This window comes from Scyliorhinus torazame, chromosome 8 (assembly GCF_047496885.1).
Source record: "Scyliorhinus torazame isolate Kashiwa2021f chromosome 8, sScyTor2.1, whole genome shotgun sequence".
Taxonomy (NCBI): domain Eukaryota; kingdom Metazoa; phylum Chordata; class Chondrichthyes; order Carcharhiniformes; family Scyliorhinidae; genus Scyliorhinus; species Scyliorhinus torazame.
The window spans coordinates 30,930,551-30,947,049 of NC_092714.1; the positions used below are offsets into that span (position 1 = coordinate 30,930,551).

Below are 16,499 nucleotides of genomic sequence, written 5' to 3' on the forward strand. Positions count from 1 at the left end.
ATAGTTAAAAACAGTTATCTACTGTCAACCGTTATTGCTAATTTTTTTTAAGGGAAATTAAAATGTTTTTCTTTGTTTCAGGTATCATGACATGCCTGATGTGATTGATTTTCTTATATTACGTCAGTTTTATGATGAAGCAAGGGAGAGAAATTGGAAAACTAGTAAGTTTCAATTTGTTTTCTAGTTTAAATCTGGTGAAAGAAACCGATCTTAGAAATTTGGGATATATTAGTCATGTTGAAGTCTGGATTTTTAATTTACTTTAATTGTTCTGAGGTTACCTTCCACAGGATGTTTGACACTTGGCTGGAAGTTGAGCTCAAGATTAACTCCATAACTTTCACCAACGATATACAGGTAAATCCTGTTTTTTACGAAATGGATAGGAGCCCAATCCATTCCGTAAAAAAGGATTTCCGCGAGGCAGCCTTCGGCCTAATCGACCAAAAAAATCTTGGAAGAAGTAGATTGGTACAAGTAGTACAGTGCTGACTGAGTTTGAAGACGATCAATAACCTACATAAATCAACCCACTACGGAAAGGAGACAAACAACCACAATCCAGTTAATAAATTAATCTAAATTACTGTACCCTGAGTAACGCCCAATATTGATCCTGTCACCATTACAAGTCCGCAAACATGTTTGTAAAATCGGCATTTCCGAAATATTGGGATTAACATCAATTCAGGATTTACCTGTTATCAACTTCCAGAATGTCCTTCAAATGACTACCCATTCACTTGGTTCTTCACTACAACATCACAATTGTGCCCATGTTCTGTTGGTTGGTAGATCCATAGTGCATTCATATTTTGTGAATGCTATTGATCAATACTTTTGTGACTTTTTTTAACCTCGAGATTTATTGCTGTGCAAGTGTGGGCATTGCGATACAAAGGCTGGAAATTACAACATTATAGTGGTTATGATATGGTTAAATGGTGCACATAGTACAGTTTTTGAGAAAACGCTTTTAACTGAAGACAGTTTTGGAAAAGTAATGAATGTCCTCCTTGATACGTGCTTCCTCCCCTCCTAACAAGCATAGCTTAAATTTCAGCCAGAGCTCCTTTTCGGGTTGATGGGATGCACACGATTTTTCTTGTCTTGGAACTATACCATACGGTAATATAACAGTCACATTTTTACAGCTTGTCTTTTCCTACATTGGGAACCAATGTGTATGGTTGCATTTTATTGTAAATTGTTGAATATTGTAAGCTTATTACTATTCTGAACAAATATAATCATAACTTCATCCAAATAATTAATTATTACTCATATTTCTTTTGTTGCTACAGGTGACAAATTTCGATCTATAATAGATGATGTTTGGTGGTTTGGGGCAGCATTAAGCCAGGAACCATTTCAGCCAGCATATCCCGATAGTCATTTCCAGTGTTACACTGTTCGGTAAGTTGGCAGGAACCATATCTGAACTCCAAAGTCTCATTCGATAGGTGTACAGCTCTTAAGTTTTTAAACGGATTTAATTGAGACCACAAAATGTGTGATCTGTAGATCAGCACAAAATATCCAGACAGAATAAGCACGAAGGATTAGGCAAAAGTCTACTTAATTCTCAGCAGAGGAAGAGTTACAGATGTACTCATAAATTTAGAGAATCATTGAATAGTTGGCAACAGTACGAGGGAAAGAGGGACCTATTCTGTTTGGATGACTCCACTTAAGCCATTTTAGGACCAGTCCCCTGGCCAATCATCTAACTAGAGCTGAAGATGGGGCTTTAAGCTAAAAAGGGGAAGGGGGAAAGGAGGACGGTTCAAGTGAGGGGAAATGTATTATCTCAACTAGAAAAGCTAAGGCCATAGAGCAGTGTAGTATTTTAAGTGACGGTAGCAGAATGTGACAGGAAGAAACAAGTTGTTAACAGATACTGCCAGTGGTATTCCTCCAGGTATATATAATCAGTTGTGTATCTTCAATGAGAGGGATGCCATGATCCTTTGTGGAGTCTAGTTAATTACAATCAGGAAAGAGGCTATTTTGTTTAATGAGATGAGTTTAATTAGTAATTTCATAGTATGGCATCCTCTTGGAAACACTGACTGCAATAAGATAGAATTTCACATTGTGTTTGAGAGTGATATATGTATATCCAAAACTAGAGGATTGAATTTAAAATAAAGGATGACAATATGAAGGCAAATTGGCTAAGGGATTGGGAAATTATATTAAAAGGCATGGTGATAGATGTGTGATTGTGAGCATTATGGAGTCATAGAGTCATTGATGTTTACAGCATGGAGACAGGCCCTTCGGCCCAGCTTGTCCATGTCGCCCAGTTTCTATCACTAAGCTCGTCCCATTTGCCCGCATTTGGCCCATATCCCTCTATATCCATCCTGCCCATGTAACTGTCTAACTGTTTTTTAAAGGAAATAGTTGCATCTGGCAGCCCATTCCAGATGCTCACCATATAAAGAAACATTTGTAATTCTCAAGTCTAAATTCCATTGAGGATCAAAAACTCCATGGGAAAAGAGATACATCCATGTCTAACCAGAGGTTAAGGTAGTAATGGATTATAGAAAAGGCGTATAACATTTCCAAGAAGAAGAATAAGCCTGACTATTTGGAGAGTTGTAAATAGTGGGAGTACAGGATGACTATTGATAAATAAACCCACCAGAAATATAAAAGATTGTGCAAACTTCAACACATATTAAAAGAGAGAATAATGAAGGTCATAGTGAATCCCGTAATGCCTGAGGCGAGAAATTATAATGGGGATAAAGGAAATGGCAGAGACATTAAACAAATAATTTGTCTGTTTTCACAATATAAGGGAACAATGTCCTGCAGTCAGCACCACAGTGAAGCAGTCTGGGATCTGTGTCCTGCAGTCAGCATTGCAGTGAAGTAGTCTGGGAACAGTGTCCTGCAGTCAGTTGTAGTTGAAAAAAATTAACTGGGAAGCACCAGGGATAAATAAAAGTCAGAGCCAGTATTATAAAGTAAAGTGATAAGTAAGTAAAACAAGGATAAGTGTCATGTGAATGTACCTTTAAGAAATGTATGATTTTCAAATAGCTGCAGTGATGTCATTGCATGAGTGCAGCTGGGGTGACTCTGGCTTTTACTTTCGTTTTGAGCTGGAAGCTGTTTTGAGGCTGTGTGTTTTACTTCCCTTTTCGGTAGTTGGGAGCTGCACTTAGACAAAGCAGGTGTATTTTTGGTCTTTCTCTGTATGTTAAAAAGGTATTCAGATCACTTGATAATTTAAAAGTGCTAACTGTTCTCTGTAGAGAATTCAAACCTCCTGTCTTTGTTGAAAAGGGTATTTGGCTTATGGATGTTGTTAGGAAAGTTATTAAGGGTTACCTATAAAGTATTGCATCTGTGTTGGTAGTTGTCCTTAGTGTTGGGTGGGGTTGCTGGGTTGTGGGGATAGGGTGGAGGTGTTGACCTTGGGTAGGGTGCTCTTTCCAGGAGCCGATGCAGACTCGATGGGCCGGGTGGCCTCCTTCTGCACTGTAAATTCTATGATAATCTATGATAAACTGTTTATTGTGTTTATAAAATGTTAACTGAATTCCTAGAATAAACATTGTTTTGTTTAAAAATACTGAATGTCTCTGTTGCATAACACCTGGAAAGTGGGCCCTTGTGCTCCCCATAACCAAAATCTATTAAAAGTTGTGGGTCAGGTGAACTCCATGATATATTTTGGTGTTCTCTAAACACTGGTCAATAATAAATTGAGGGCTTGTGGGCTAAAAGTCCATCTTTCGTGATTGGGTTGGCTTGGTGAACTTGGACAGTGAGCATATTTCTGTTTCCTGTTCCGGTGTGGTATTCCAGTTTAAGTAGGGAGTGTGTTGTGGACATTTGGCTCTTTCAGAGGCTCGGACGTTTTTGGGGGTGGAGAAGGTCACACGCAGTACCTTACGAACAGAGTCTTGAAAAAGGCTTTTCGAGTTGGCAAAAACATTGCAGTTAACGTTACATGACAGCATACGAAAAGAAGAGGTACCTAGGGCAGTAGCTGGGAATTTAAAATTGCCTGATATACAGACAGACTAGTTAGAAATGGCAAAAATTCAGTTACAGCTTAAGCAACTTGAATATGAAAGAAAATTAAAGCAGCTTGAATACGAAATGAGGGAAAAAGAAAGAAAAAAGGAGAGAGAAGAAGAAAAAAAAGAAAGAATAGCCCTAGCATCATAACAAGAAAGAGAAAGGGAAAAAGAAAAAGAGAGAGAAAGTTCAGAAAATTGCCATGAAACATGACAGTTATTTAAAATTGGCGGATGTAACGAGAAAGGTACAGTTTGAGGATAGTGATGAGGATAAAGCGAAAGAGCGTCGTAGTCGAAGGCTTGGTGGGGATCTATTTAAATATGTCCATGCATTGCCACGGTTTGATGAGAAGGAGGTAGAAGCCTTTTTCATTTTATTTGAGAAGGTGACGAAACAAATGAAATGGCCACAGGACATGTGGGTATTGCTGATTCCAACAAAGTTGGTGGGTTGAGCTAGTGAAGTGTTTGCATCACTATCAGAGGAGGTATCTGGGACGTATGAGGAGGTGAAAAAATCCATCTTAGGTGCAGATGAACTAGTGCCTGAAGCCTACAGACAAGGGTTTAGAAATTTAAGGAAAGAACCTGGTCAAATATACATGGAGTTTGAAAGGATCTAACAGAGTAACTTTGATAGGTGGATAAGAGCGTTGAAAATAGACCAAGCATATGAAGCTCTCGGAGAAATTATACTTTTGGAGGAATTTAAAAATTCAGTTGCTGATGTAGTGAGAACCCATGTGGAAGAGCAGAGGGTTAAAACTGCGAGGTTAGCAGCAGAAATGGCAGATGATTATGAATTAGTTCATAAATCAAACCTTGGTTTCCGACATCAGTTTCAGCCTGTGAGGGATAGAAACTGGGGAAAAGAGAAATACTCAAGTGGTAAAGGGGATCTGATGGGAGTTAATAAGGAGAGTGTACCTCAGATTAAAAAAGAAATCCAGGAGGGTGGAAGAGAAATGAAAAGTTTCAAATGTTTTCACTGTAATAAACTAGGCCATATAAAGTCAGTGTTGGTGGTTGAAGGAAAGCAATGGGAAGGCTGATATGGTAAAACAGGATAAGCCAGTGCGATTTGCTAAATTGGTAAAGGAAAACCCAAGTGAAGCAAAGGAGGTGCAAAAGATTGTACAGCCTGATCAGGAGGTGATTGATAAGAAGGTGCCAGATCTCTTTGAAGAGTTAGTTTACTCTTCAAAGTTTACTCGTGTACCAGGAGGAGCAGGGAAAGAAGTCACAATTTTACGAGATACGGGAGCTAGTCAATCTTTGATGGTAAGAGATGAGGTGTTATGTAGTTTGGGAGGAATATTGCCAGAAAAGGTGGTATTATGTGGAATTCAGGGTGAGAGGAGTAGCGTTCCATTATATAAGGTGAGGTTGGAAAGTCCAGTGAAGAGTGGTGAAGTGGTAGTAGGATTAGTAGAGAAACAATCTTGTCCAGGAATACAGTTTATCTTGGGTAATGGTATAGCTGGTTTGCAGGTGGGAGTGATGCCTACTGTGGTGGATAAGCCAGTGGAAAATCAGACAACTGAAGTGTTGAAGGACGAATATCCTGAGATTTTTCCGGATTGTGTAGTAACAAGGTCGCAAAGTCACAGGTTAAGACAAGAGGAGAAATCAAAGAGTGAAGATAAGGTTGAAGTTCAATTATCAGAAACAATTTTTGATCAGATGGTTGGAAAAGAACAAGAACAGGTGGAGGATGTGGCAGATATTTTTAGTTCAGGAAAATTGGCGGAGTTGCAACAGAAAGATACAGAATTAAAACGGATGTATCAGAAAGCATACACAGAAGAGGAATCGGAGTGTATACCAGAATGTTATTACCGTAAAAGTGATGTCTTCATGAGAAAATTAAGACCTTTACATATGCAGGCGGATGAAAAGTGGGCAGAAGTTCATCAAGTGGTAGGGTATAGAAAGGATGTGTTGCGAGTAGCACATGAGGTACCAGTGGGAGGTCATTTGGGAGTAAGGAAAACTCGAGCTAAAATACAAAAACATTTTTCTTGGCCTGGATTACTTGAATTTTGTTGATCATGCCACACATGTCAAGTGATATGGAAACCTAAACCAGTGATAAAACCAGCGCCCTTAATATTCATTCCACCATTTGAGGAACCTTTTACAAGGGTCTTAATTGACTGTGTGGGACCGCTTCCTAAAATGAAAAGTGGGAATCAATATCTTTTTGACTATAATGGATGTGTCTACTAGGTTTCCAGAGGCCATTCCAGTACGCAGTCTTACAGCTATAAGGATTGTGGAGGAGTTCTTAAATTCTTGACTAGATATGGACTACCGACAGAAATACAATCGGATCAAGGATCAAATTTTACCTCCAGGTTATTCAAAGAAGTTATGGATAACTTAGGAATAAAACAATTTAAATCAACTGCGTACCATCCAGAATTGCAGGGAGTGTTAGAAAGGAGGCATCAGACATTAAAGACAATGTTGGGGGCTTTTTGTCAAGATTATCCAGAGGATTGGGATAAAGGAATTCCATTCGTACTGTTTGCAGTTAGGGATGCACCTAATGAGTCAACCAAATTCAGTCCTTTTGAACTAATTTTTGGTCATAAGGCAAGAGGACCACTTAAATTGATTAAGGAAAGATTGGTGAGTGAGCAGTCACATTATTGGATTACATGTCACATTTTAGGGAACAATTAAATAGAGCAAGGCAATTGGCTAGACAACATTTAAAAGTTGCACAACATGCGATGAAACTGGTAGCAGACAAGAAAGCAAATGTTTGTAGTTTTGCCAGGGGAGATAAAGTTTTAGTATTGTTACCAGTGGTAGGTGAACCTTTAAAAGCAAGGTTTTGGGGACCTTATCAGATTGAAAGGAAATTAAGTGAGGTGAATTATGTGGTAAGAACGCCAGATAGAAGGAAAGTCACCAAGTGTGTCATGTGAATCTGCTTAAAAGGTACATTGAAAGGGAAGGAGAGCAAAAGGAGGAGGTTTTAATGATTCTAACTCAAAGTGAAGAACCAAATCCAGATGACTTTGAATTTGACATCCCTCAAATTAAATTGCAAAATAAGCATGTTCTTAAAAATTGAGATAATTCCGGAGGAAAAACGAACTGACCTGAAAGAGTTATTGATATCACGTGGGCAAGTCTGTTAAATTGGGAAGTACTAAAATGGCTATACATGATGTTGATATGGGAAATTAAACAACATCCATATAGACTTAACCCTTTAAAATTGGCACAGTTTAACAAAGAAATTGAAAGAATGCTTAAACATGGCATAATTGAAGTGGGTTGCAGCCAATGGAGCTCACCCATAGTGATGGTACCGAAATTGGACGGTATCTAATGGTTGTGTGGGGACTATAGAAAGGTTAATGCAGTTATAAGAACGGACTTTTATCCTATTCCATGCTTGGAGGATTGCGTTGAGAAGGTGGGACAATCAGCTTTTATTTTACAAACTGGATTTACTGAAAGGTTACTGGCAGGTACCTTTATCCGAAAGGGCGAAGGAGATTTCAGCTTTTGTGACTCCAGATGGTATATACCAATTCAAAGTTATGCCATTTGGCATGAAAAACGCCTCAGCCACATTTCAACGGTTAACTAACAATGTTGTTTCAGGATTACCCAATTGTGCGGTATACATTGACGATCTGGTAATTTTTAGTCAGACATGGAAAGAACATTTGAAGCATCTGATGGAATTATTCGATTGACTTCAGGAGGCGGGTTTGGTGATAAACCTAGCCAAAAGTGAATTTGGAAAAGCCCAAATCACTTTCCTTGGCTGTACAATTGGACAGGGTCGAATAATCCCATGGGATGTGAAAGCAAAAGTTATTGGGGAGTTTCCAATACCTTCAGTGCGAAGGGAAATAATGCGATTTTTACCAGAAATTTGTACCGAATTTTAGCAGTGTGGCCGCTCCACTGACGGACTTGCTAAAGAAGCGTAGCAAATTTCAGTGGACAGCAGAGTGTCAACGGGCATTTGACAGCCTGAAGGCTGTGTTAACCACTGCACCTGTGTTGGCCATCCCAAATTACACACAACCATTCAAAGTGGCTGTTGATGCAAGTGATATGGGCGTAGGTGCGGTGCTCTTACAAGAAGACGACGAAGGACTAGAGCTGCCTATTAGTTATTTTTCAAATATATTAAATAAGCACCAGAATAAGTATTCAATGACTGCGAAGGAGACTTTGAGCTTGGTGCTGGCTTTGCAACATTTTCAAACTTATATTACCAGCAATTCGTCTGTCACAATTATATATACTGATTATAATCCAGTGACGTTTTTGGAGTGATTCCGGAAAAACAATGCCAGATTGTTTCAATGAAGTTTATTGTTACAGCCATTTCATTTCATACATGTGGCAGGACGAGAAAACGTGATAGCTGATGCTTTAACACTAATGTGATGAAGAGAAGCACGTTCAGTGGAGGAAGAAGAACTAAAATGGACTGTTATTATAGATGGTTGCATGTTTTGGTTTGTTAAACAAAAAAGTATATTTTCTGTCAATATCTCTTAAAGGAAAGTGAAACGGTGAAAAATGAAATCACCTTCAAGTTGATGGTTAATTTTTTTTTCTTGTTGAGGGGGCGATGTGTCATGTGAGTAAACCTTTAAGAATTGGTGTTTATCAAATAGCTGCAGTGATGCCGTGTGGGTGGAGCTGGGGTGTCTGGCTTTTACGCTCCTTTTGAGCTGGAAGCTGTTTTGTGCCTTTGTGTTTTACTTTTGTTTTAGGTAGTAGGGAGCTGCACTCGGACAAAGTAGGTGTATTTTTGGTCTCTCTCGCTCTCTGTTAAAAAGGTGTTCAGATCACTTGATAATTTAAAAGTGATAACTGCTCTCTGTAGAGAATTCAAACCTACTGTCTTTGTTAAAAAGGGTACATAGAACATAGAACAATACAGCGCAGTACAGGCCCTTCGGCCCACGATGTTGCACCGAAACAAAAGCCATCTAACCTACACTATGCCATTATCATCCATATGTTTATCCAATAAACTTTTAAATGCCCTCAATGTTGGCGAGTTCACTACTGTAGCAGGTAGGGCATTCCACGGCCTCACTACTCTTTGCGTAAAGAACCTACCTCTGACCTCTGTCCTATATCTATTACCCCTCAGTTTAAAGCTATGTCCCCTCGTGCCAGCCATATCCATCCGCGGGAGAAGGCTCTCACTGTCCACCCTATCCAACCCCCTGATCATTTTGTATGCCTCTATTAAGTCTCCTCTTAACCTTCTTCTCTCCAACGAAAACAACCTCAAGTCCGTCAGCCTTTCCTCATAAGATTTTCCCTCCATACCAGGCAACATCCTGGTAAATCTCCTCTGCACCCGCTCCAAAGCCTCCACGTCCTTCCTATAAGGCGGTGACCAGAACTGTACGCAATACTCCAAATGCGGCCGTACCAGAGTTCTGTACAGCTGCAACATGACCTCCCGACTCCGGAACTCAATCCCTCTACCAATAAAGGCCAACACTCCATAGGCCTTCTTCACAACCCTATCAACCTGGGTGGCAACTTTCAGGGATCGATGTACATGGACACCTAGATCCCTCTGCTCAGCCACACTTTCAAGAACTTTACCATTAGCCAAATATTCCGCATTCCTGTTATTCCTTCCAAAGTGAATCACCTCACACTTCTCTACATTAAACTCCATTTGCCACCTCTCAGCCCAGCTCTGCAGCTTATCTATATCCCTCTGTAACCTGCTACATCCTTCCACACTATCGACAACACCACCGACTTTAGTATCGTCTGCAAATTTACTCACCCACCCTTCTGCGCCTTCCTCTAGGTCATTGATAAAAATGACAAACAGCAACGGCCCCAGAACAGATCCTTGTGGTACTCCACTTGTGACTGTACTCCATTCTGAACATTTCCCATCAACCACCACCCTCTGTCTTCTTTCAGCTAGCCAATTTCTGATCCACATCTCTAAATCACCCTCAATCCCCAGCCTCCGTATTTTTTGCAATAGCCTACCGTGGGGAACCTTATCAAACGCTTTGCTGAAATCCATATACACCACATCAACTGCTCTACCCTCGTCTACCTGTTCAGTCACCTTCTCAAAGAACTCAATAAGGTTTGTGAGGCATGACCTACCCTTCACAAAGCCATGCTGACTATCCCTGATCATATTATTCCTATCTAGATGATTATAAATCTTGTCCCTTATAATCTCCTCCAAGACTTTACCCACTACAGACGTGAGGCTCACCGGTCTATAGTTGCCGGGGTTGTCTCTGCTCCCCTTTTTGAACAAAGGGACCACATTTGCTGTCCTCCAGTCCTCTGGCACTATTCCTGTAGCCAATGATGACATAAAAATCAAAGCCAAAGGTCCAGCAATCTCTTCCCTGGCCTCCCATAGAATCCTAGGATAAATCCCATCAGGTCCCGGGGACTTATCTATTTTCAGCCTGTCCAGAATTGCCAACACCTCTTCCCTACGTACCTCAATGCCATCTATTCTATTAGCCTGGGGCTCAGCATTCTCCTCCACAACATTATCTTTTTCCTGAGTGAATACTGACGAAAAATATTCATTTAGTATCTCGCCTATCTCTTCAGACTCCACACACAATTTCCCATCCCTGTCCTTGACTGGTCCTACTCTTTCCCTAGTCATTCGCTTATTCCTGACATACCTATAGAAAGCTTTTGGGTTTTCCTTGATCCTTCCTGCCAAATACTTCTCATGTCCCCTCCTTGCTCGTCTTAGCTCTCTCTTTAGATCCTTCCTCGCTGCCTTGTAACTATCCATCGCCCCAACCGAAACTTCACACTTCATCTTCACATAGGCCTTCTTCTTCCTCTTAACAAGAGATTCCACTTCCTTGGTAAACCACGGTTCCCTCGCTCGACGCCTTCCTCCCTGTCTGACCGGTACATACTTATCAAGAACACGCAGTAGCTGATCCTTGAACAAGCCCCACTTATCCAGTGTGCCCAACACTTGCAGCCTACTTCTCCACCTTATCCCCCCCAAGTCACGTCTAATGGCATCATAATTGCCCTTCCCCCAGCTATAACTCTTGCCCTGCGGTGTATACTTATCCCTTTCCATCATTAACGTAAACGTCACCGAATTGTGGTCACTGTCCCCAAAGTGCTCTCCTACCTCCAAATCCAACACCTGGCCTGGTTCATTACCCAAAACCAAATCCAACGTGGCCTCGCCTCTTGTTGGCCTGTCAACATATTGTTTCAGGAAACCCTCCTGCACACACTGTACAAAAAACGACCCATCTATTGTACTCGAACTACATATTTTCCAGTCAATATTTGGAAAGTTAAAGTCTCCCATAATAACTACCCTGTTACTTTCGCTCATATCCAGAATCATCTTCGCCATCCTTTCCTCTACATCCCTAGAACTATTAGGAGGCCTATAAAAAAACTCCCAACAGGGTGACCTCTCCTTTCCTGTTTCTAACTTCAGCCAATACTACCTCGGAAGAGTCCCCATCTAGCATCCTCTCCGCCACCGTAATACTGCTCTTGACTAGCAGCGCCACACCTCCCCCTCTTTTGCCTCCTTCTCTGAGCTTACTAAAACACCTAAACCCCGGAACCTGCAACATCCATTCCTGTCCCTGCTCTATCCATGTCTCCGAAATGGCCACAACATCGAAGTCCCAGGTACCAACCCACGCTGCCAGTTCCCCTACCTTGTTTCGTATACTCCTGGCATTGAAGTAGACACACTTCAAACCACCTACCTGAACGCTGGCCCCCTCCTGCGACGTCAAATCTGTGCTCCTGACCTCTATACTCTCATTCTCCCTTACCCTAAAACTACAATCCAGGTTCCCATGCCCCTGCTGCATTAGTTTAAACCCCCCCAAAGAGCACTAACAAATCTCCCCCCCAGGATATTTGTGCCCCTCAGGTTCAGATGTAGACCATCCTGTCTGTAGAGGTCCCACCTTCCCCAGAAAGAGCCCCAGTTATCCAAAAATCTGAAACCCTCCCGCCTGCACCATCCCTGTAGCCACGTGTTTAAATGCTCTCTCTCCCTATTCCTCATCTCACTATCACGTGGCACGGGCAACAACCCAGAGATAACAACTCTGTTTGTTCTAGTTCTGAGCTTCCATCCTAGCTCCCTGAAAGCCTGCCTGACATCCTTGTCCCCTTTCCTACCTATGTCGTTGGTGCCAATGTGGACCACGACTTGGGGCTGCTCCCCCTCCCCCCTAAGGACCCGGAAAACACGATCCGAGACATCACGTACCCTTGCACCTGGGAGGCAACATACCAAACGTGAGTCTCTCACGCTCCCACAAAATCTCCTATCTGTGCCCCTGACTATAGAGTCCCCAATTACTAATGCTCTGCTCCTCTCCCCCCTTCCCTTCTGAGCAACAGGGACAGACTCCGTGCCAGAGGCCCGTACCCCATGGCTTACCCCTGGTAAGTCGTCCCCCCCACAAGTATCCAAAGCGGTATACTTGTTTCTCAGGGGAACGACCGCAGGGGATCCCTGCACTGACTGTTTTTTCCCAGTCCCTCTTACAGTTACCCACCTATCTCCAATCTTTGGTGTAACTAATTCCCTGAAGCTGCTATCTATGACCCCTTCTGCCTCCCGAATGATCCGAAGTTCTTCCAACTCCAGCTCCAGTTCCCTAACTCGGTCTTGGAGGAGCTGGAGATGGCAGCACTTCCTGCAGGTAAAATCAGCAGGGACACTAACTGCATCCCTCACCTCAAACATCCTGCAGGAGGAACATTGCACTCCCTTCCCTGCCATTCCTCTAACTTTCTACCAAGATCTGGCTAACAACTAAATTAAATTTTTATTAAAAATAATAATAATATAATAAAATATGGTACTTACCTCAGACCAATGGGTTTTATTATTAGGTTAGAGGAGGAGGGTGGGTGGGAGACACTACACGTGTAGTGTCTCGGGTTTCCTCTCCACCAGAATTTATTGGTGAGGGTCTTCCCAGACGTCCGCGGGTCGACTTCCTGTTCCCGCCTAAAAAACTCCCAGCAACCTCCTTCCGCAATGCTCCCGCTGAAATTGACTAACCAGCTGCTCTCACGCCGCCGAAATCGACTGGATTTGGCCTATGGATGTTGTTAGGAAAGTTATTAAGGGTTACCTATAGAGTATTGTATCTTGTGTTGGTAGTTGATAAACTGTTTACTGTGTGTTTATAAATGTTGACTGAATTCCTAGAATAAACATTGTTTTGTTTAAAAATACTGAATGTCTCTGTTGCATAACACCTGGAAAGTGGGCCCTTGTGCTCTTCATAACCAAAATCTATTAACAGTTGTGGGTCAGGTGAACTCCATGATATATTTTGGTGTTCTCTAAACCCTCGCCCATAACATAAGTAGGCCGAAGTAGGATTACACAAGGAGACGAAGATTAAAAAGCAGGACCACTAAAAGTTGTACTCTCTGGATTACTCCCAGTGCCACATGCAAGCAAGTACAGAAATAGGAGAATAGGGCAGATGAATGTGTGCACGAGCTGGTGTAGGAGAGAGGATTTTAGATTCCTGGATCATTGGGACCGTGGAGTTTAAACTAGGGACACAGTATTAGTACAATGGGGACACAGCATACTAAAGTAAGGGAGTTCAGCCGTGTTGAGATCCAAGGGAGTAAGGCAAGGCTGGATGACCTCTACTTTAATGTAAGGAGCATTATATGCAAGACTGATGAAAGAACATGAATTGACATGTGGAATTGTGATATTATTACTATCAGAGACATGGTTGACGGACGGACAGGACTGGCAACTCAATATTCCGGGATATAGATCTTCAGCCGGGATGGGGGAGGTTGTAAAAGAGGAGGTTGTGTTGCATTATTAATTAAGGAGTGAGTTACAGGGTGGCGCATGGCGCAGTAGTTAGCATTGGGACTAAGGCGCTGAGGTCCCGGGTTCGAATCCTGGCCCTGGGTCACTGTCCATGTGGAGTTTGCACATTCTCCCCATGTCTGCGTGGGTTTTACCCCTACAACCCAAAGATGTGCAGGATAGGTGAATTGGCCACACTAAATTGCCCCTTAATTGGAAAAAATGAATTGGGTACTCTAAAATTTTTTTTTTAAAGTAGTGAGTTACTGTAGTAAGGAGGGGCAATATCTTGGAATGGTCTTTGTGTATAGAGCTTAGGGAATAAAAAGGGGGCAGTCACATTGCAGTCACTCTGAGATTGTAAACTCAAGTATATCATGGAGTTCACCTGACCTACAACTGTTTATCAAATTTGGCTAGGATGAGCACAAGAGCCTGCCTTTCAGGTGTTGCATTCAACAGAGAACAGATTGCAGCGGGGTTGTAAGAGTCACCTTCTTGAAAATTTAGGCACTAGATTCTGAGGTGGCCCCATGGCATTGGAAGGAAGCTAATATAACCCGGCTATTCAAGAAAGATGGGAGAGATGAAATAACGAACAACAGGCCACTTAACTTGACTTCAGTTGCTGGGAAAACGTTGGCATTCATTATCAAACAAGTGGCATTATTAAACAGCATTTCGAAAATCATTTCTTTGACTGAGCATCACTGGGAAATTCTGCATTGCCTATCCTTAATTGCCCTTGAGAAGTTGATGGTGAGGCAGTGTTGACATGATTTCATGAAAATCATGTTTGATATCATGTTTGACAAATCAAGTAAAAACATTTTGAGGATGTAGTTAGCAAGGTAGATGATGGGGAACAAATGCATGTCATGTATTTTGATTTTTTAAAGGCATTTGATAAGGTACCATGAGGTTGCTGCGCAAGATATGGGCTGATGGGATTGGGGGTTATTGATTAGGATGGATAGAGAATTGTTTAAAGGACCGAAAATGGTGAGTTAGAATCAATGGGCCATTTCAGTTTGATGGACGAAAACAAGTGTGGTACAAGAAGGATTTTCGCTGGTACCTCAACTATTTATAATCTATGTTAATGAAGGGACCAACTGCAATGAATTCAAGTTTGCTGACGATATAAATCTAGGTGGAAAAGTAATCTGTACAGAGGGCATCTAGACTGCAAGGAAATGGAGATGGTATGAGTGAATATCAGTGAGTGAGCAAAAAGATGCAGGAATGAGATGTTTATTCACTTTGGTAGGAAGAATAAAAAAGCAGATTATTTTTTAAATAATGGCAAGCTTTTAAAGCTTGGTGTTAAATGGAATTTGGGTTTTCTTCTGTGAGAAATGAACATTCTGATTCAGCAAGCAGTTAGGAAGGCACAGGGCATGTTGGCTTTCATTACAAGGGAATAGGAGTATAAGAGTTACGAGGTTTTATTGCAATTGTACAGGGCTTTGATGAGACCATTGCTGAAGCATTGTGTATTGTTGGTCTTCATATTTAAGAAAGGATGGAATGAACATTACTAGATTGATTCCTGGGATGAGGTTATTCTATGAAGAGAGTTTGTGCAGAATGCGCTCTGAGGTTCAGGAGAATGCGAGGTATTCTATTGAAACATACAAGATTTTTAGAAGGTTTGACAGAGTAGATACTGAGGAGCTGTTTCTCCTGGCTGGAAAGTACAGAATTTATCGTCTCACAATAAGGGGGTGATCAATTTGAACTGAGATTAGAAATTTCTGGACTGCCGGGTGCGGCGATGACCAGCTGAGTCGCACGTTTCGGCAGCTCCCGGTGGAACGGACTTTTGGGCTCTGGCAGGGAGGGTGCAGGCGGTTAAAATGGTAGTCCTCCCGAGATTCCTCTTTGTGTTTCAGTGCCTCCCGGTGGTGATCACGAAGGCTTTTTTCAAAAGGATCGAAAAGAGTATCATGAGTTTTGTGTGGGCCGGGAAGACCCCGAGAGTGAGGAAGGGATTCTTACAGCGTAGTAGGGATAGGGGGGGGCTGGCACTACTGAGCCTAAGTGAGTACTACTGGGCCGCCAATATCTCAATGGTGAGTAAGTGGATGGGAGAAGAGGAGGGAGCAGCGTGGAAGAGATTGGAGAGGGCGTCCTGTAGGGGGACTAGCCTACAAGCTATGGTGACGGCCCCATTGCCGTTCTCACCGAAGAAATACACCATAAAATTGGCTTGATCCCAGTTCGGGGCATATACGTTTACCAAAACCACCGTCTCCCCCTGTAGTTTGCCACTCACCATCACGTATCTGCCCCGGCTAATTTTAACGGCTAAAAGTACTGTGCGGTGAACCAGAAGGGAATCCCCCCTGGATACGGATGAAAAAAGGAGAGGAAGGTGGCCGGATTGCGGTGGATCCTTTAGAGCAGCGGCAATAAAGGCAAGCAAAAACCAAGATGGCGTCGGAAGGTGGCAGTTTAATATGGGGCCCTGAACAACACGAGTTTTTGAAACGCTGCGTGGAAGAACTCAAAAAGGAATTGAAGAAGGAGCTGTTGGCCTGGTGGTGGTGGTGACTTTGAAAATTTGGGGACAGTGGAGACGGCATAGG

General features: G+C 42.1%; 2 protein-coding genes across 4 annotated transcripts in view; one reads left to right on the forward strand and one right to left on the reverse strand.

The window, feature by feature from the left end:
* LOC140427717 (proteasome assembly chaperone 1-like) overlaps positions 1-16,499 on the reverse strand; it is a 357,213-nt gene that overhangs the window by 33,340 nt on the left and 307,374 nt on the right. The window lies entirely within an intron of this gene.
* The window catches only part of LOC140427609 (bromodomain and WD repeat-containing protein 1-like), a 110,346-nt gene that overhangs the window by 24,320 nt on the left and 69,527 nt on the right, over positions 1-16,499 (forward strand). Inside the window, 2 exon segments of the mRNA XM_072513017.1 lie at positions 82-164; positions 1,308-1,419. Coding sequence (XP_072369118.1) covers positions 82-164; positions 1,308-1,419 — 195 coding nt within the window.